The following is a 21,931-nucleotide window of genomic DNA, read 5'->3' as shown; positions in this document are numbered from 1 at the left end:
TGGTTGGAACTCCAATAGGGTATCACATGGGTGTTTATTGGAAACATTTTTAAGGACATTGGCAAGGTTCCTGATTATCATATAGAATTTTTCAAGAACTCTTGAGTAGGTTTAGATGTAATAAACAGGCTATATTCTGGATCATTTAACCTACCAATTAAGCCAAGCTTCTTTTTTAGATTTTGTCAAATCTGTGTTTTTACAATTCTCAATGCATTTCCTATGTAAAATGTTGATAAAAGGGACCTACATAATTTGTCACCATAATATTTCTCCAAAACCCGCTTATTTCATATAATTTTTGTATTATATACATTATTGTATCTTCATTTCCTATGACTTCTAGATATTTTGGCTGAAAATGTATATATAGAAACAAGACATGGGCATACCGGCATCGATCATGTATTTTTGAGTTGCTTCCCTTAACAGCTAAAATTGATCAAGAGACTGGTTCATTGCTTCTATCATGTAATTGACTGAATTGCTGAAACGTATTGTCATAAAATTATTGGCATGGATTTATTTTCAACTTTTATTCGTAGTTAATTATTGGTGCTACCTTCACACCTTAGAACTGTTCTCAGTCGGCCTACCTTTCAGATGTCACATCTTTGTCCTTCCCAGCATACTGAGCATAACTATGGTAAATGACGACCTGCTGGCTCTTTGTCCCTGAATACTATGTTCAACAAAGCCATTATTACTTTTCTTTCTTGCTGTATAGATGATTCTACCCGTTGAAGGAAGTACACATGCTTTTGTTTACCTCTGTAACATATGCTTTATTGGTTTTCACCGCTTAGAGAATTCTACTCGGGAGATCACTTTCAATCACTATTTTGTAAGTGAAAAAACCCATGTATTAAACCTTTTTTCTCCAGAAACCCCTGACTTGCCAATGTCCTTAAACATGAAATAAATTTCTCTAATAGGCATACTAGAAGGTAGAAACATTGAATTTAAAAGTTCTTTCTTTCTTTACTCTTACAATTTTTTAACCAATTTTATATCATAAAAATTGAAGAATGAACCTCCAATATTGAGTTTCAAAGTACATGTATACTGTGTACCACACCCGGTTATACAATAATACAGTGTTTCCTTCCTAGTACTTCAGTTGAAAAAAAATTAAGAGATAAGTTAATTATTCAACAACATAAACAGGCATTTATTTATTTATTTTTTACTTTTGATGTCTGTTTAATTTGGACCCTTTTCAGTTAGGACCATAGCATAAGGCCCTCCACTAAAATTGTGATGTTTTGTTTACAATGTTTAATTTCATATTTAATTCAAAAGAATATTTGAAATTGTTTTTTACATGTATGTTCGATGCTTTTGAAGCCTTTCAGGGTTTTAATTTAAGGTGTTAATTTATGTACTTTTATTGTTGTTACATTCAAACTTAAATAACCTTGCTTCACAAAGAATTATCGTGTGAATTTGCATCAAAAGACATCCAAGGACTGTCCTACTCAAAAATGATAGAAATAAGAATTCTTTGTTTTTGATCATGTTTCAGGACATGTATTCTGAGAAATATCCAAATTTTCTGGTTTGACTGTGACGAGTCAAGTGACAAAAATGCTATTGAGTGCCATTTTCTACACATTTTATCCATTTTTAGGTTTGTATGCTGATACATTTTGATTAGTGCTACTGACCTGCATCAAGATTTTTTTTTACCTTTACCTTCCCTTTGACCTTGACCTCACTTTTCTTAAATTTGCCTTTAGCTTAGTTTCATGGAAACTATTCCAGATATTTTCATGTAAGCTTATGCACTGATACATAATTTGGTGAGAATATATCAACTGTGTCCAAATATTTTAACCTTGACATTCCCAAATGACCTTTGACTTTACTGTTTATTGTGTTTAAAACTCAGTTTTAAGGAAACATACAGTTGAATTTCAGTATCTCGAACACAGATATCTCGAATACCATGAGTATGTCGAATTAATCTGGAAGTCCCAAGTACTTTTTCTTTAAGTATTTTACCTTCAATATCTCAAACCCTTGGATATCTCAAAGTTTTTTCTCGGTCTGATCAGTCAAACAAAGTTTGACTTTATTTAAGGTATTTTCATCAAACTCCATACGCTAATTCAAATTTTCATATTGCATTACTAATGAGCCCTGGCTGGGGCATTAATGTCCTATGGACATATTTCTAGTTTTCTCTAAAATAGATGAATAAAAATTATGACTTTGATGGTTTCTGCCTTTCTGGAGCCTGAATAGTGTGACCAAACCATCAAAGTTAATGCAATCTTCAAAATCTCAAATCCTGGATATTTAGCAGGCAAACTATTGGCATGACTGTAACAAACAATGAGCCCTTTACCGAAATTGTGAAATTCATGAAAAAAAATCTGATAAAGAACAGCAGGGCCAGTGCAACCCAGATGAGCATTTTGGCCAATGGGGCTATTGTTAAGATTTACTGCAGGGATTTTTTTAAAATCAGTTTTTTTGTCTTCCTACTTTGATGAAATCTCTTTATTAAAACAGAGTGCTTAAAGATTATTAAGGTTTTTCTTTTTCTGGTAAAATAATTATCCTTGAGTGGAACTTGGGAGATTTATGTAGACAGTTAAAAAGTAATATTGGAAGCAATTTGAAACAGAGGACATCTTCTGTGTAGATCTTGATTTTCCCCTAACTGATCTGTCCCTGTGAGATCCCAGGTTGTCAGGTGAGGAAGATATAGGGAGATGTTAATAAAAAGTTCATAAGAAAATCTAAATGAAAGTTTAAACCATGGAAGCTTAAATGTTTTTCCCCAGGAATTTTATCAAAAACTGCAGGATGAATTACAGATTCTGAGCTTAGATTAAAGTTGTATTGATCGGCTCTCCCGTAAACAGCACATAGATTGTCATGTGGACAGAGATTTATGTTTTTTTCCAAAATGATCAGAAAGAAAATTGAGATAGATAAATGAGTGTTAAGGACTCTCTTTTGCCTGTGATATATTCTCCTGAAGGATAATTTCAGAACTGTAAGCAGTGTCCTTTCAGATACACTCTGAAAGCTGTGGTTATCCCCCATTATCTATAAAAATGAAGGGAAAAAAAGATAAAACCAATTATTGTTTTTAAATTTCATTTTAGAATTAGGCAGAAAAAGATTATGATGAAATTAAGATAAAAGATAACCTATATATGGGAAATTTCAGTTTAGATTTATAAGGGAAAATAACATAAAATCAGGAAGATCAAATGTAAGATAAATGTGTACAAGGAAATTAACATTATACCCCCACAACAAAGTTTTGGGAGAGGTTAAATTGGAATCACCATGTCTCCTGTCTGTAAACATACTTTGTCCGAAGTTTATCTCTGAAACATGCTATTTGATATTTCATATGCCCCGCCATGAATATGACCAGGGCATAGTGTTTGTCAAGCCTATCTTCTGTCCTGTCTTCCATCCTTCCATCTGTACATCTCTCACACTGCGTCCAGCTCAGTTTCAAAGAAACTATTCAAGATATTTTATCAAACCTTATGTCGTAGTAGGAGTAGGGAGTACCATTTTGATTTGAGCTCAGTGCTCAGAGTACCTCTAGTTTTGTAATGAAATAACTTGTGATCATACTTGCCCTCAGAGTTGATACGTCATAACACTGAACAAAGGTCATTTATAGACAAAGTCAGGGTCACTGAGATAGGTATTTCCACCATCAACCAATACATCTCAGCAATATTTGGGCAATGGGAATTTTCAGTAAATTAATGTTTTAGCAAGATGGCAGAATTCTTCTTTAAACCACTTTCAACTTAGCCTTGTGGGGGTATTAATACATGTAATAGGAAACAGTTCTAGTTTTTTCTATGCAACTTAACTTGTTTCAAAAATAGTTCTGGCTCAGAAAGCCTGGATCTTCCATATACATGTGAGAATTTAGCATCCTCACAAAAATTGTTGATGGATCTGAATCAAATACAGTGCTTACTCTCTGAAACCCTTGAATAATAAGTGCTCTACAAATGAAATGTTTTCCAACCTTTTAGTAAACTCTGTAGTAAAAAAAAATCTGTTAGAGAGCTAGGTCCTGACAATTATTATAATTACTGAAACCAGTGAAGCTTTGTTCAGTGGTTATTGAGAAATAATACCAATATAGAATATTGAAATATTTTATGAATAAAAATCCTTTTCATAGAATACAGAAAATTGACTTGCCTGGCAGGCAATTTATGTTTGAATAATAGCCAATTCATAGCAAAAACATCAATATTACAGAAATATGTGGTTTTTAAGGTCAGGGGTTCTTGTAAACTATTTGTTACTTTTAATATGAAATGTAACAACTAAGCCCATGTTAAAAGTAATTAAGGAGTCCAAATTATGATTACAGGTAGAGAAGATGGGCATATTTGGTGTGTAATCTGCAGAAATTACTAAATGTATGAATAATTCATAGTTTAAATCTCCAAGTGAAGTAGGTGATTTGCTCGGCTGACCACAGCTGGGTAGACCATAGAAAAGCTACAGAGATAGAAATATGTTACATTTTGTTCCAAATAACTCATCTTGCCAAATTTCAAGGCATATTTTGGCAAAACAAAACACAGTATTTAGAAAATATTTCCCTTTCCCATATCACAAGAACTCAATTCATCAATAGAATACTAAAATATCATGATATCATCAACGAATTTTTTTTATTTTCGAGTGCACCCAGGTTTAACACAATTATATTGAAAATGACAACTTTAGGGAACATGTGAATAGCCTTAGTCTATATTATATATTGTCACTGCGGTTCAAAATTATCATATGTCAAATTTTGACACTTCTTAGAATACCCATCTCTTAATATCAGCAACTCCTCTTATACCACTGAATAAAATTTAATGAGACTTTCACAGAATCTTTATTACATAGTGCCATTGTGCACCTCCTATTTTACTTTTTGATCATACACTTATTAAAACATGGACTTTGCCTTTATAAACATATGGGAGGCAAGGGGCATCATTTTGTGAGCTCAGTGCTCACAGTTGCTCTAGTTTAATATTTAATTTTCTTGTTCTCTTCTTGATAAACAAACTTTTACATTTCTATAGACTAAAATCACACACTGGCTATTGCTAACAGTTTGTTAAAGAAAAAAAATCAAACATAGACATAGTCGGATGGACAGACACCCCCATCACTATACCCCCCCCCCCCCCCCAATTTTCAAGCAGGTAGTTTTAAGCAAAACAAGCATTCTTTTAAGTATTAGGTCAGCAGTTACATGAATAATGATTGAGAGTTATAGACAGAATAAGGTTCAAGAGATTGTAAGTAAATAAACTTGTGCATTTTCCCATATTTTCTTAAAAAGTTGCAGAAGGCACCACTTTTCAATGGAATTTTCTTTCAGATAATATAGAGCACATACATCGCCCACAAAGATTTTGAGATATGTGATTTTTCAAAGAATTTTACACAACATATCTGAAAATAAAAGTGGCCGACGGCTGTGGACACCATTTTCTTAAGGAAAATAATCCTTGAAATGGGTCATTTTGAGGCTTTTTCTGTTTAAAAAAGAGAAATGCATCAAATTACTGACATCATATTTCCAGAATGGTAGTCCTTCATGCAATATTCTTTCCTGATTTATCACAGTTATATACTCAACTAATATTTAAGCCAGTTTCAAAACTTTTTGAAATCTAAATTTTTAGGGCACAATAAAGCTAAAACCATACCTTCTTCCTTCTTCTTTATTAAAATAATTACTGAGTATTTTCAGAACCAATCCCAAAAGTTTTCATTTTGAAAAAATAGTAAGACCTTGTGCACCTACACAGTTTTATCATTAATTCAATTCCCAGGTGTAAAAAAAAAATGTCACTTTTGTTGTAAGTACATGTAGCAAAGCTCTAGCCAGTCTAATGCTTTTATGACAAATTGTGCACTAAAACCTATGATTATCTCTCAGACTGAAATGTTTCACTTTCATTTCTTTGTGACTGCCCAGTACATATCTGTGTCCAGCTGTTGAGAATTTTTATCCAGCAATATGGCCCACATTTAACTATCTCAAAATTAGGAGTAATATGTCTCTCACATTATGATCTATGAGAAAAGAAATCCCTTATTAGGTTTGTAACCAACTGTCTACAAAAATCTAGGCTTCGTCTCACCACTTATAAGATTGATCGACCCAATATATAAGTAAGTAAAAACCAAATGAATAATAAAATGTAACTTGTAAGGGGAAGATTTTCCCAGATTGTTGGTTGGTTTTTAGCTCACCCGAGCCAAAGGCTGAACTGATCGAGCTTTTCTGATTAAAGAGTGTCCAGCATTCTTTTTGTAGAGCGTTGCCTGTAAACGTTTAACATTTTCAACTTCTTGAGAACCACTGGCCCAGTTTCAGCCAACTTGCCACAAAAGAGGTTCAGATTTATTCATGTGATGGGTCATTCCTCTTTCAAGGAGAGATGATTAAGAATAGTGAAAAATTTGGAGGCATTTATTTAATTCAAAAGTCTTCTTCTCAAGGACCAATGGGCCAGAAAAGTCGAAACTTAAGTGAATGCTTCTTTATACAGTGTAAATTTTAATTTGTTACTGTCCCCCTTACCACAGGAAGGGGGCACAATAGGGATAATGTTTTTACATTGGAATATTTAGGAAAATTTTTCTCAAGAACAACAGGGCCATGATTTATGATATTTATGTGCAAGATTTCTCAGGTAGTGTCAGGGCAATAGTAAAGCATCAAAAGTTTTGCACACACATATATATATATATATATATATATATATATATATATATATATATATATATATAATATATATGAAAATAAAAAATAACAAAGCAACAATGTTAGTAAAATGTAAGCGCTTTCATTTCTTCTTCAGACGTTTTACATTCATATATATTAGGGATGTCAACGAGTACCCGGTTAACCGGGTACTCGATCGAACGTTCGAGTATCGAATACTAAAATCGGTACTCGGTTACTCGGATATAGATTTTTTCAGATTTCAAAGTGAATATATTTATTAACAACGTCAAAATTGTGATTTTAATATGCATTGTCCATGTCTATACAGTAATTACCTTCACCTACACCACATAATACCCGTTATCGCCTGTGGCTGTGTACATGTATATACAGTAATTACCGTGATCAATCACTGGACACTGTAAACAAGTGTCCTCACGTCTTGTAGCCCTAATTTTTGGATGGTTTCAATTATTTGTTTTCAATAAACATTGTTTAATTCTGATCTATTAATTATCCTCAGATTATTTAATTAGAATATGGTAGCGAAATCGGACATACAATGTATATAGAAATACCACTACCAATTCAAAAGTGAAGAAATATTTAAAAATAACCGAAGATTAGAAAATGTTAAAAGTCACCCGTGCATAGTATAAGGAATCACTTTTTAGTTTGTTGGGTATGTCAGGATATCAACGACAGTTGAAAATGTGGGATATTTTTGCATAACGGGCAAAGTTGTAAATATCGAGAAATCAACATACTTAACTTTCAAAGCTATCACAGAGAAACATTTGAAAATTTAAACAAGTTAACCAAATAATATACAACTCGCGATCACGACAACGTCCATTCCTCGCTAGTCTAATCATTACAAAGTTGTGTCCTTCTTTTCTGTTGATAAAATTGTCTTCCTAAACAAGAACTGTAAAACATTTTTTATTATATATATATATATATATATTATTTGATCATGTCTTTTGTGTTTGTTTGATAAATAAAATAAGTACCAAAAATCGTTTTCGTTGGACCCCATGTTTATGTACATGCATTTTAAATGAAAGAAAACATCGATGGAGTAAACATGTCTCAATGAAATCAACAAACTTTTACATGTGTATGCATTTTTCCGAGTACCCGGGTACTCGATCGGAAAACTGTCCGAGTAACCGATTATCAAATATTGACAGATTTGACATCCCTAATATATATATGTGTGTGTGTAGGGAAAAAATCTTTTGAAATCTTCTGAAGATCAACAGGGCCATGATAAGTGATATGCAAGCATCTTCAGGTAGTTTTCAAATCATGGCTTAGAGGGTAGGGTTGCGTCACAAATGGAAATGCACATTATTATATGGGAAAGTAAAGGTGGAGGGGGAATTCTTCTTTTCAAGAACAGCAAAGCCATGATTAATGATTTTGCAGTCATTTTTAGGTAGTGCAGATTCAAGTTTGCTCACATAATGACTCCCCAGGGGTAGGGTGGGGGCCATAGTAAAGGATGAGGTAAAAAAAATTTAAATCTTGAGAAAAGCAGGGCCATTATTATACCCTTGCTGGGAAGGAGAGGGGGGTATACTGTTTTACTCTTGTGTGTCTGTCTGTCTGTCCGTAACAAACTTTTGTCACAGTTTTCTCAGCAGCTACTCATTGCAGATGCTTAAAATTTTAGGACACTCTTTGTTTTGGCATGTTATATGGTGGGATTTATTTTTGTATGAATCCCATCTCAATTTCCTGTTTATCTGTGCGTCTGTTTGTACCAAATATCTGTTGCAGTTTTCTCAGCAACTACTCAAGGCTGATGCTTGAAATTTTAGCCCACTCTTTGTTTAGGCATGCCATATGGTGGGATTCATTTCTGTGCAGGCCTCTAAGTGGCCTCTAAAATTTAGGCACCAGCTGACGCCTAATCAAAAAAATTTAGTCGCCAATTCAAATTTTTAGTCTCCAAACAATTTTCCTAAGGCGCCAACTTTAAAAGTAAATAGAATAAAGGGGCCCATGATGTACCTAAGAAAACAAGACATGTCTATTGCTAAAAATAATTTCCTCTTCTTTTAAATTTCCCTTCGCTTTTTCAGAAAAAATGTGAAAATTTCCTGAATTCAACGATCGCCAAGTCAATTTAAAATGGTCACCAATTTGGTGACTTATGGAAAGGTTTTAGGTGCCAATCAAAAATTTTAGGCCCCATGGCGACTGAATTAGTCGCCAATTAGAGCCCTGCTGTGTGAATCCCATGTCAACTTCCTCTTTATCCCTGTGTTGCTGTGGTTCTTTAAAAAAAAATCCTAGTAAGTACTGAACTTGTGTATATTCACATGAGAGCGGGGATATTACTAGTGAGCATTGGCTCACAGACTTCTTGTATATTTTTTTAGTGTGGGGGAAAAATATTTCAAAAAAATTTTTAGCCTCATGAATTGCAGGGCTAAGGTGACAGGTGAACATTGTGAAAATTATTTCCAAAGTTAAATTATACTTGTTTGAAATTTTGACTTACATCTGCTCCTAGTTTATGGTCTTGAGACCTGGCCCAAGGAACATGAAGCAGCCTTACACTTAAGTCAAAATTTCAGTCGTAATTAAAAGGAATATTAATTTTAGTCCAACACACAAAATATTCAAGTTAACAGATTTTTAGATAGCATTTCAAATTTTCTATGTTTTCCATAATAAATTCTGAAGAGAAAATACAAATTCTAACTTATGTCGTTAAATTGTTGGTCATGATCCTTGGACCTGGTGTCCTGTTATATTTATTGGTAAATTACAATGAAATGAGAAAGGTTACTTTACATTTTTACAAACACATATGATAAGTTTCAGTCCCAAATACTGTACAGGAACCTTGACAAAATTAGATTTTTGGTGAGAATACTGTACACTGCTCATAGAAAAACTAATATACTTGTAAAATATTGACAAAAAATATCAACATTAAAGATATCCATTACTAAATTTCAAATCAACAAATGTACAATACCATATAGTGTTATTACTTATCCCAAGCAACTTTTGCAGTTTTTAGAATTTCATATTCACAACCATTCCCATGCAGCAATATTGAATTTGTACAAAGACTGTCCTTAGTACAGCTAGTGTACAATGTGAGAATCTCTCTGAGTCTGTATTAGAATCAATGGACAATACTTGACATGTTAAGGCAAAGCAGATCAAATAAGTTAGGTTTGAATTTCATATTGTATGGCAGAGTGGATTCTTATTTGTATCTTCTTCTTTTTAATGTCATTCTGCTGACAAAATGCTAACAAATTATAATTGAAAATCTCCTTATAAACTTTAAAGAAGTTTTGAAATATTTAAATAACAATGAAAATATTACAGAAAATGGTTTACACCTTTAATCACAATGTTTTGTTTACATTAACCATGCAAGCACAATAAGTCACATGTCTTACACGACTTCCATTGTCATGAGAGCGAGAATTAAAGAGAAATGGTGACTTAATTTTGGTAAATGATTCAGAATGCAAAACAAATTTCATTATCCATAAATTTTTATGTCCCGCCTTGATCCAGTGAATGGGATAAAAAATTTGTAACATTTTGAGTACATGCAGCCATACATATCACATGTATGACTTTATAAATTTTGAAATTGAAATTTATTATGTAATCTCTCATTTTTTTAACCTAGATTTTCAGATTTTTGTCTAGTATTCCCCGAAAGACATATCCTTTTAAATGAAAAAAAATCTTGGCTTGGAATTCAATTTTCCAAAAACCTTTTGTTGATCTGGAGACTAATGTGTGTGGAAAATATTTCTGCAATAACTAGAGTCTGTTATTATTTTATAAATTGGTGTCTTGGGAAGAAATGTTGTCTGTTTAATCTTAGAATCAAGTTCTACATGATCTAGAGATGCCAGAATGGTGCAGCAGTGCGAACAGAAAGGATTAGGATCAAAGGAATGGAAGACCTCAAGAAGCAGACACTGTCCTCTGTTGGTAGAAATATGTTTCTTGTTAGAAAAGAGGTGCCAGTAGAATATCAATGCCCATCAACAACAAAAAAATCAATTTCTTGTTACAGCATCAAAGTCCTTTCCATCACTCTTCAGAGGAGCAGTGAGCCTGTAAATATTGTCATTGTGTTGTGTCAATGCACCAGAGTTTGATGCTTGATGGAGCATTATTCAGGGAGTTCAGGGGTGGATTTAACATATAATTTAAAGTTTGATGTAACAAATCTTCTGTATTGGTACTGGTTTTATGTTCAACTTCTTTATTGCTGTCAATGAAGTCCAAACAAAATGGATGTTCTTTTTCATGCTATAAATTGGATGACAAAAAAATTGTTAAGATTTCAGCATATTTATATGAGATGGATTTTTGTTAAGAAGTGGAAATGTAAACACAGAAATGTTGATTGTGTTTGATTCTAGAAGTTACCATTATCTTGGAGCTATTCAGATATAATTATGACCATGTGCACTGTTTTGTCAGTCTCGACTCCAAGGCGGCCATCCAGTTTAAAGTTAAAATGTTGCTATGATTTACCCAAGCTGAAGGAGGAATCCACAACTATTAAGGTTTGTTAGTAAATATGGCTCATGTGTTTCCATGCATTGAATTTATATTGGAAAATCTTGTCACTTTGGGTAGCAAGAAAATACATACATAAATACCTAGTATGCTCACACACAGACATTCATATTTAGTATTAATCCTGAAGATGGAAAAGGAATAAGGATTTGCTTTATTTCTAAAGTTGTCAGTGCACATTCATTCCCCACATGAAGAGGCTGATTGACGGAATTTTTGGAATTCAGATTTGAGAACATATTCCCTATAAGCCTCATTGAATTAGGCAGAGTCTTTGTATTATAGACTACAATTAATTTCAGAGTTTTTCTTTTAATAACACACTTGTACTACATAGGTAGTGCTGTGCAATATTACCAGTTAAATGGTGAATCCTGTTTTCGTTGTTGACAATACATATCGCAGTATTTTTTTGTGGTTACCGGTTCGGGTTTGATATTCTATAACATATGTTACAAAAAGAGTTACTTGGCATTGTTCAAGTAAAATATGGCAGCAAACAATGAGGAACTAATTAGAAATGAAAGAGGAAAGTTAGTACATCGAACAAGTTAAAGCTGAATGTGACTATTGCAACAAGACTGTTAAATATTCTTTTGGCACGTACAACAAACTCAGCTAGCAAAATGCACCGGCACCACGTGACAAGGCAATGTTGACATCAACTCAAGAACACATGATATTTGCATCTATGTTTTCATATATTAAAAAAAAAATAAGAAAAAGAAGTGCAAAAATGAATATGAATTAAATATTATGGTATATTACAATACAAAATTTAATTTTGCAATATACAGCAATACAATTTTTCAGTAGTGATACCCAGCACTACTCGTATCAAAATGAGTATAGGCCAACCAAATTTCAGTGCATGTGCAAGTTTCTGTTTTCAAAAATTACCATACACATCATCTCATAAAATAATATAGAGCTACATTTTACATTTCAAAGAATTTTAATGCAGAAGAAAGTTGCAGCAATCCAAATATTAAGTTAACCAATCAGAATTCAGAACACATGCATGAATGTCCTTTATTCCTTTGCATTAATTTCTGATAATATAATGTAGGGACTTTTTTTTAATATGTATTATTTACACTCTGAATTTTGTCTTGCTTCAACTCCCAACCCTTAATAATTCACATATGCCCCCATTGTGCAAAAAATTATCCACTCCTGTTCTTTCAATAGTTATCTTATTATTGAAACAATTATGTGTTTATCAATGCATGACTACAAAAAAAATAAGTACAATCTTCATGAATTACACAACACCAAAATATATTAATCCTGTGTATGATATCATTAAGTATCTCTCCATGCAGAGAAGTAAAAATGTCCTTCTTTGATATGCTAAATCAGAGGTCAAGTTTCTCCATGTCAGTTTTCCAGTAGGCCATGACTGTAGAAGGACGCAATGTGGAGAACTTATCTACAATTGTAGAAATGAGATTTGGATGCACACAATGCCCACTGTGATTATGTGACATGTATGTACGAAAACATCTGCGGCTTAGACATGCAGTTACATTAAAACAGTCATCTATATCAATTTGGTACATTTATATCTTTTCCATAGCCTTAGTGTAAAAATGCATAATGGCGAAAAATTTGGATTCTGACCCTTTGCGCTTGGCCTCAGGGGAGGATATCATATTTGGAATGGATCGTAAGAGAAAGTTGTATTCTATCAGTTGTAACAATAATGAAACTCTACCTTTATTCTGTCTAATTTTATAGATCCTCAGATACATGACAGGCATAGGCATTTCATGAAAGCATTTTTCCATTCCCTTCAAAGTTTGGCCAGTGTAGGTTCCCCTTAATAGGCAGGTACACATTCTAGGGGGTGTAATAAAAAGGGAAAACTCAACCCCCCTCCCCCTCAACTTTTAGATAACCAATCTTTAAAATGTCTGGCTGTCAACAGGATATTTGTGCTTATAAATGTTTTTCTTCATAACAGGTACCTATATAGTAATACATACTAGTACACTGAAATCTGTCTTATCTGACATGCACTGGGAGAAAAAAAATTGTCAGAATTGATAATCTTGATTCACAAGTTCAAAGCCATTGTCAGAAAAAAGTATAAAATTCATGTCAGGTCCATAACTTTCTCATGGAGATACACTGAAAGTTCATACTTCACACAATTGTTACTTATGTCTCTAAGGTTGTCATAACCTTGAGCAAATTCAAGCACACTAGCAGAAAAAAGTACAAATTTCATACCCAATTCTAACTCTCTAATGGACAAGTAATGAAAGCTGATACTTCAAACAAAGATTGCTCATGAGCTAAAGGCATTTCATAATCTTAACTCAAGGTCATTTTGGCAAATTCAAGGACATTTAAGAAAAAGTGTGAAATTCATGTCTGGACCATTGCTTTAATTCTTATGGAAAAACATTGGAAGTTCATAATTCACACAAGGGTTACTTTTGACCAGAGAATGTGTCATTTTCTTGAACCAATTAAGATCATTTTGACAAGTTCAAGGTCACTTTTTAAAAATGTATGTGAGAACTTTAAAAAATAATTGCAGTGGGGGGTATAACTTTTTTAGCTCACTCAAATTATACCTCTAATTATTGTATTAAATAAAGAAACTTACATATAAGTATAACATTATAATTTATTAATAGGATTTAAAAGTTTTATTTTGTCATCATTGATCTGTTTTGAAAATGTTTCCATAGATGGGGGACTTGCACTTTCCCTAATATGAAGTTTCTGAATATTACTGAATACAAGTCTTTTTGGTTGTTAATTTGGTTCATGTTGATCCCATTGACCGTATCCTCATTTAATCACCATGGAATGTTTTAAAGATAATCAACCCTGTGTAGGATATTTTGATACCTTTTCATTCTCTATAACTGGTGTATAGATTTATAGGTAAGATATGAACTTTTGATGCTTAGAAGAACAATACAACATTTAGAGAAAACCAAAAGGAGACATATCATGTGTTCAGATTGATCAGAAATGATTATCTTTGATAACTAAACTTCCTGGGTTTAGCTGTGACATATATGTCAAATAAGGAGGCTATTTGGTGGATGAAATAAAACACCACACTCAATGATACTTATTTTATATCTTCTCTGATTAAAAACAAGTTCAGCTGTTGCTGAATAAGTCACCATTGTTATTCATAACAAAATTCAGCATCAGGTTTCAATGTCAACACAAGTTATAGTATTTAAGACTTCATAATGATATTGGGTTCTGAGTCATAAGGTTTGCACGGTTTGATAGTGCAGAAAGGACTGAAATAGTAATGTATCAGATCTTTAGGGTGAACAAGAAGGGACAAGAAATTTTAAACTATGGTGCAAAATTAATTGTGATCTGACCTTTTAAACCATTTGTAGAGTTCTTAAAGTACTAGTAGGATTTTACTTGAGGATCAGGTAGTATAAATTTATGTTGTGTTGAGTATAGTTCTGAGTGAATTCACAAACACTTTTTTGCACAAAGATATAGTTGTATGATTATGAAGATTGAAGTATATACTTTGTTGTCATTTTCTCAATAAAGGAACACTTAACTTTTAGTAAAGATTAAGCAACAGAAATCTTAAAATACTCCTGTTAAAGCCTTGTAATAGAAAACTATGGAAAAATGACGTGAATTGGGCCTTTGTTCTTTGTATAATAAAGTTAACAGTAATTGACAATGATACAATAAATTTCCAAAATAATCAAAATTGTTTTATACATTCAGGTGTTTAACTCCTCAAGTGAACTATTCTGATTAAAGCATCTATCTACCTGTCTGGCAAGTGTTATGTAAAATTTGTCACAGTTGTAACATCTTCTCCAGAACCTCTGGGTCAAATTTCAACCAAACTTGCCACAAAGCTTATATAAGCATCCTTGGGTGAAGGGGATTCCAATTTATTTATATGAATATTCACACCTCTTTAAAGGGAGATAATTAAGAAATTGTGAAAATTTGACGGCATCATTTAAAAATTGCAACCCATTCCCTAACAGAGGATAATTGGGAAAAAAAAACATGACAAATCATTAATTAAAAAACCCAAAACAAAACAGTACATTCCACACACATGCTGTTACAATGGTAACACATCAATGCTGAGCTCTCTGAAGTGTCTGATCAGTCTTTTTACTCTCCTCTCACACTGTGAAAACTGAATAAAATATTAAAATATATGACTACTGCTAAACAAGTTCCTCAGATTCACACTAAACAGAGAAGGAAAAGAGTACCTATCATTGACTTCACCTTTCAAGGTCTTATCATTTTTCTCAAAATCAAAATTTTGTCACAGAAGAACCATTTATTAATAACAATTTATAACAAAAATAATTGTTGAGACTTTTTGTAAGCAGAAAAAGGTAGATCATTACATTGCACCCGATCCCACCTCTGATGTTTTTAGAGGTCCATGTTTGCTCTGAAATCTTCATATTTCATATGGCTATTCAAATGTTATTCTATTTGGTCTTCTTACTGTGCACAGGACAGTAGCTGATGAAAAAATAGAAACTGAGAAAAGTCAGATTGTAATTCTTACAGGGGCCTGGACACAGATTTGAAGTTCATATATTTTCTCAGATTTTCTGTATAATATCATGACTTATATGTTGCTATAGCATTTCACATAGAAATATAATAAAAGTGAGTTCAGAAACTTCTTTTATCTGGAAATTATTGAAACTACAAATATCGGGATGCATTTTATTGACACATCCTTGCACTTTCATGAAGTAAACCTTATCGTTTATACTTAAGAAAAGTAGAAATTATGTTGTGTATTAATGAAAAATATTAAAACTGTAATCCAAAAAATTCAGAGTAGAAATGTGAGAAAGCAAAACCAACTCACCAGTATTGTCAGTCCGTGCTCAGTGATGTGTGCAGAGTTTAACAAATTGAACACTCCCAGTGAATTGTAAACACTATCAATAACAGAGCTCGTGCCTTGTTTACAAAAACAGATGTTTGACGTGATGTAAAGAAGAATGTCAAGAATATTCTTGTAAGTTCAATTCATTTAACTGGTTTTATTTTTTGAATAAGTGTAGAAATTTAAAATGTAAACAATGCAACTGTGTCCAGGCCCCTTCAAAGGAGAATAAAGTCACACATTGTTTATTTTTCTTGATAATTCCACTCACTGTTGAAAGGAAACAGGTCTATGTGTTTTATAAAAATTAACAATCAAATAATGACAGAGGATATTGACTTTTCTGTTGGTTTAAAGTTGTTTGAATTCTTCAAGAACATTGATAGCATTAATTTACTTTTTGACAATAGTGCAAGTTTAGAGCATTCACAAGTCATCTGGTCTTGGACTAGTCAGTGCAACTGTAATTTTTTTGTGCTGGACTTGGACTAATCAGTGAACTGTGTTTTGTGCTGGACTTGGGCTAGTCAGTGGAACTGTGTTTTAATTATGCTTGACTTGAACTAGTCAGTGGAACTGTATTTTTTGCTGGACTTGAACTAGGTAGTGGAACTGTATTTTGTGCTGGACTTGGCCTAGACAGTGGAACTGTGTTTTGTGCTGGACTTGGACTGACTAGCCAGTGGAACTGTGTTTTGTGCTACCTTCCTGTCTGTGTTGTATCTTTGGTTTCTTGTGTAAATCTTCAGACATATATTCTTTGGGATTGTTGCATTTACAACTTAACTTACCAAGGCTTCAGACTTCACCAAATACTTCAAATATTATCAATAGGCCTTATTTGACAGTTTCTGTGGTTTGGTATGTTGGGGTTTGAAGGATAACACTGGTTTTCGATAATTTCGTAAGTAAGGTTGTCTCATCTCTGTCAGTCTTTGCATTAGCCAGATTTTTAGCTCTTCTGAGCCAAAGGCTCAAAGAGCTAATGCTATGGCCATTTGTGGGGTGTGCGTAAACTTTTTAGAATATGGGCCATAACTCAAGAACCCCTCGGCCAATTATTGTCAAATTTGTCACAGGGTATCCTTGGCCCAAGGGCTCCCTTTTATACTAAAACTGGGGTTGTGACCCTTTAACAAGGGGAGATAATTAGGAAAATAGAAACAAAAGTACTGGTTGCTAAAAAATCTTCTTCTCAAGAACCACTGGGCAGATTATCACCAAACTTACACAAAAGGATGAGGATATGTTTAGATTAAAATTTGCATGGGGATTTACCCTTGGGCAAAGGGCGTGGTCTCAAGGTCACTTCAAAGTTGACCAAAAATTACATTTTATTAAAATGTTGATATTTTGCTTACTATAAGGACTAGGATCATCAAATCTTGTCAGTTGGTGCATCTAAGGACCTCATATCATGTTGACTCAAAAGTAGGTCACGGTGACCTACTTTTTAAATTTTGCGGCCATTCTTTTTCAAAATGATTTAGAGGCATATTTTGAAGAATTTAAGGCCTATGATCATCAAACTTTGTCAGTTGATGCATCTTGGGTCCTCAAAGTACGTCAACTAAAAAGTAGGTCACCTTGACCTACTTTTTGAATTTTATGGCTAATCTTTTTTAAAACAATTAAGGTCATTAATTCGAATACGGGGAGGCTTAGAATCATTAAATCTTGTAAGATGATGCATCTTGGGGCCATAAAACATATTTATTAAAAAGTAGGTCACAGTGACCTACTTTTTGAACTTTGCAGGCATTCGATTTCAAAGCGTTTTAGAGGCATAATTTGGACATTTTAAGTCCTATGATCATAAAACTTTGTAAGTTGATGCATCTTGGGTCCTCAAAAAAGGTCAACTGAAAAGTAGGTCACCGTGACCTACTTTTGAATTTATATGACTATAATTAAATATTTCAGGTACTAATTGGCTTAGAATCATCAAACTTTGTCAGTTGATGCATCTTGGGTCTTCGGAGTAGGTCGACTAAAAAGTAGGTCACCGTGACCTACTTTTGAAAATTTATGGCTGTAATTAAATATTTTGGGTACTTATTGGCTAGAATCATCAAACTTTGTCAGTTGATGCGTCAAGGGTCTTCGGAGTAGGTCGACTAAAAAAGTAGGTCACCGTGACCTACTTTCGGAAAATTTATGGCTTTAATAAAATATTTCGGGTATTAATTGGCTTAGAATCATAAAACTTTGTCAGTTTATGCGTCTTGGGTCCTCGGAGTACAACAACTGAAAAGTAGGTCACGGTGACCTACTTTTGAAAATTTATGGCTTTAATCAAATATTTCGGGTACTAATTGGCTAAGAATCATTAAACTTTGTCAGTTGATGCGTCTTGGGTCCTCGGAGTACAACAACTGAAAAGTAGGTCACGGTGACCTACTTTTGAAATTTTATGGCTGTATTTAATATTTTCAAGAATTATTTGGCTTAGAATCGTCAAAATTTGTCAGTTGATGCATCTTTGGTCCTAGGAGTAGGTTGACTGAAAAGTAGATCACGGTGACCTACTTTTGAAAATTTATGGCTTTAATTAAATATTACAGGTACTAATTGGCTTAGAATCATCAAACTTTGTCAGTTGATGCATCTTGGGTCCTTGGAGTAAAACAATTGAAAAGTAGGTCACTTTGACCTACTTTTAAAATTTTATGATTATAATTTTAAAAAACATTTTAGGTATTAATTGGCTTAGAATCATCAAACTTAGTTGATGGGTCCTCAGAGAATGACAAGTGATAAGTAGGTCACCATGACCAACTCTCAGGTACTAATTGGCATAGAATCATCTTGGGTTCTCAGAGTGTGAATTGGAATTTCAAGGGTTTATGTAAATATACAGGATACTCCGAAGCTTCAAATAGAAGTGATAGGTTGTACAGTTTATCAGAAGAGCAATTCAAGGCCCATGGGCCTCTTGTTATTATTTTACTTCTGGTTTTCAGGACCACACCTTGGTTGGACAACAAGATGCTAGAGTACAGCAGGATATTCAACTGTCAGGGCTGGGAATCATGCCTGAACATTGTGTGGTGGACATTGAGAATGGTGATGTGTGGCTCACACCTGTAGAGAATGCCAGGTCTGTACATTATCATTCACAATAAGCTAATATCAGTAAGGCCATATAAAAATATTGGGTTGGTAGGTACATGGAGGTGGAAAAATCTTTTTCCAGAAAATTTCAACTTATTTGTTGACAGGATGATAGGAATGAAAAGAAAAAATAAATATTGTAACCAGGAATGAAAAAAAAATTTTTTGAGTCAGGCAATTTTTAGCCAGTCAGTCAGGAGAGGGCAAACAAACAATTTTTAGCTCACCTGAGCTGAAGGCGCAAGTGAGCTTTTTGGATCAAAATTTGTCTGTTGTCTGTCCTTGTCGTCGTTGTTGTTTACTTTTTACATTTTCATCTTCTTCTCAAGAACTACTGGGCCAATTTCAACCAAACTTGCCACTAAGTATCCTTAGGTAAAGGGGATTCAAGTTTGTTCAAAAGAAGGGCCACACCTTCTTCCAAGAGGAGATAATTATGATTTTGCAAAAAATTAATAGCATCATTTAAAAATCTTCTCCTCAAGAACCACTGTGCTTGAAAGAATGAACCTTAAGTGGAATCATTGTGAGGTATTGTAGATTCAAGTTTGTTCAAATCATGACCCCTGGGGGTAGGGTGGGGCCACTATGGGGGATCAAAGTTTTGCAAAGGAATACATAAGAAAAGTCTTTAAAAATCTTCTCAAGAACAGCAAAGCCATGATTTATCATTTTTATATGGAAGCATTGTCAGGTATTGTAGATTCAAGTTTGTTCAAATCATGACCCCCTGGGGGTAGGGTGGAGCTACAATGGGCGATCAAAGTTTTACATATGAATACATAGGGAAAACCTTTGAAAATCTTCTTCTCAAGAACAGCAAAGCTATGATTGGTCATATTTATATGGGTCTCTTGTTTTAAAGATGCCCTAAAGCTAGACAGTAAAGTGGTAATATGTTGTTTTATTTAAATGACAGGATATTCTTTTAAAGTAAATCTGAAAATTTTAGTTCAATGAAGGAACAAGTTTTTCTTATTCCCCACCATAAATATAACCTGGGCATATAGTGTTTGTCGTGTCCATCCTCTGACTGTATGTTTATCCGTCACACTTTGTTAAAAAAAAAAAAAATTTTTTTGACCTTGACCTTTTTGATGACCTTGACACCACTTTTTCTCATTTTGCATTTAACTTAGTTTCAAAGAAATTGTTCAGACATTTTCATCAAACGTCACACAGATACAAATAGCTGTTTCAGACCAATAAATTCACTTGTTTTGAATTTTCTGTCTTCCGACAGCCATTTTGACTTACTGACAATATCTCGCTAAAGATGTCTGTAGATACAACTATAAAGGGTTAGGAGGTGGATAAAATGGACAGGTTGATAATAGAATATGTCTAGAATTCAGGAATGAAGGGTAGTTGATTGATCAGTGCTGGAAAGTGGAGAAATACATCCCCAACTGTGCGCTTAAATTGCACTTTATTTGCATAATGGGATCTGTAGCGTTATGGTCAAAGACTAAAATGTAAAACCATAATGCTACAGTTCTGCAGCTATAGACTTGGGTGTTTTTTTGTGTCGCCTGCAGAGCAGAGTGGCACAAAGGGATCACTTTACATGGCGTCTGTCCTTCTGTCACACCCTGTGTCTCAAGAACCGTTAGAAGTATGGATTTGATATTTTGCACATATATTGCTTGGCACTATAGCTTTTGCAGATTACCATGGTTACCAACCTTGTGACTTTTGACCTTAGCCTTTGACCTACTTTTCAAAATAGTTCATAGTGCTGATATACAGCACATTTTTGACATTTTTAAAAGAGGTAAGCCTATGCTATTTAGCATTTGCACTGTTTGTCATAAAATAATATGAAATACCAGCATTACAATCCACTTGACCTTGACCTTTGAACTTCTTTGCAAAAAAATATCTCTGGCAGTTTAATTAAACTTAAGAATTTTGAATTTTTAGAGGCAGGCTTTAGATAATTAACATTTTATACATGTTTATGAGGTCATGATAGTATACGTTGAAATGTAATAATGATAGTCAGTTATCACACAAACTTATATTTAAATACTATGGATAATAATTGAAATAGGTATTCCACAATGGATCATGTAGACTGAGAATTGCACTAAAGACAGACTAAAATGACTTTCGAATGATTATTGAAAACATGTTTAGCTCATGAATAAGTACTTTGAAACTGTATGATACTCAGTTACCACACAACCTTATATTTAAATACCATGAAAAAACATCGGGATTGGTATTCAACAATGGATCGTGTAGATCGACTGACAATTGCAGTAAAGACAGACTGAAATCTCTTTTGGAGGAGTTGGTTGGAAACACATATTAATAAAATGACAAATAGTTATTTCTTATAATTTCAATTTAATTATTCATTTGAGGGTTATGGAACCATATTTTCTTTGATTGTCAGATTCTACCGCAGTCTTATTCTATCCATGGAAGCCATTTTTCTTTGCAGGCAGCATGAACTATCAGTCTATCATGCTTATAATAAATAAAAAGCTGAACATTCTTAGATTTATTTACACCTTTAATGAAGCTACAAAGCAGGCAACACATGCGTTCCTTGGAACACTCTAGTTTTTTTTATTGTATAACAATACAACAGTAATATTGTAAGAATG

At 33.4% G+C, this 21,931-nt stretch overlaps 1 protein-coding gene across 3 annotated transcripts in view; it reads left to right on the top strand.

Moving 5' to 3' along the window:
• Positions 1 to 21,931, top strand: part of LOC133185567 (kinesin-like protein KIF13A) — a 202,298-nt gene that overhangs the window by 77,872 nt on the left and 102,495 nt on the right. For all 3 annotated transcript variants that reach the window (XM_061320866.1, XM_061320884.1, XM_061320876.1), the window contains exon 14: positions 19,166 to 19,302. In XM_061320866.1, the coding sequence (XP_061176850.1) occupies positions 19,166 to 19,302 (137 nt within the window). The remainder of the gene's footprint in view (positions 1 to 19,165; positions 19,303 to 21,931) is intronic.

This window comes from Saccostrea echinata, unplaced genomic scaffold (assembly GCF_033153115.1).
Source record: "Saccostrea echinata isolate AGI-Se365-2 ecotype Australia unplaced genomic scaffold, CSIRO_AGI_Sech_v1 ptg000001l, whole genome shotgun sequence".
Taxonomy (NCBI): domain Eukaryota; kingdom Metazoa; phylum Mollusca; class Bivalvia; order Ostreida; family Ostreidae; genus Saccostrea; species Saccostrea echinata.
The sequence above is the reverse complement of the archived record's forward strand: the minus strand, read 5'-3'. Positions and strand labels throughout refer to the sequence as shown.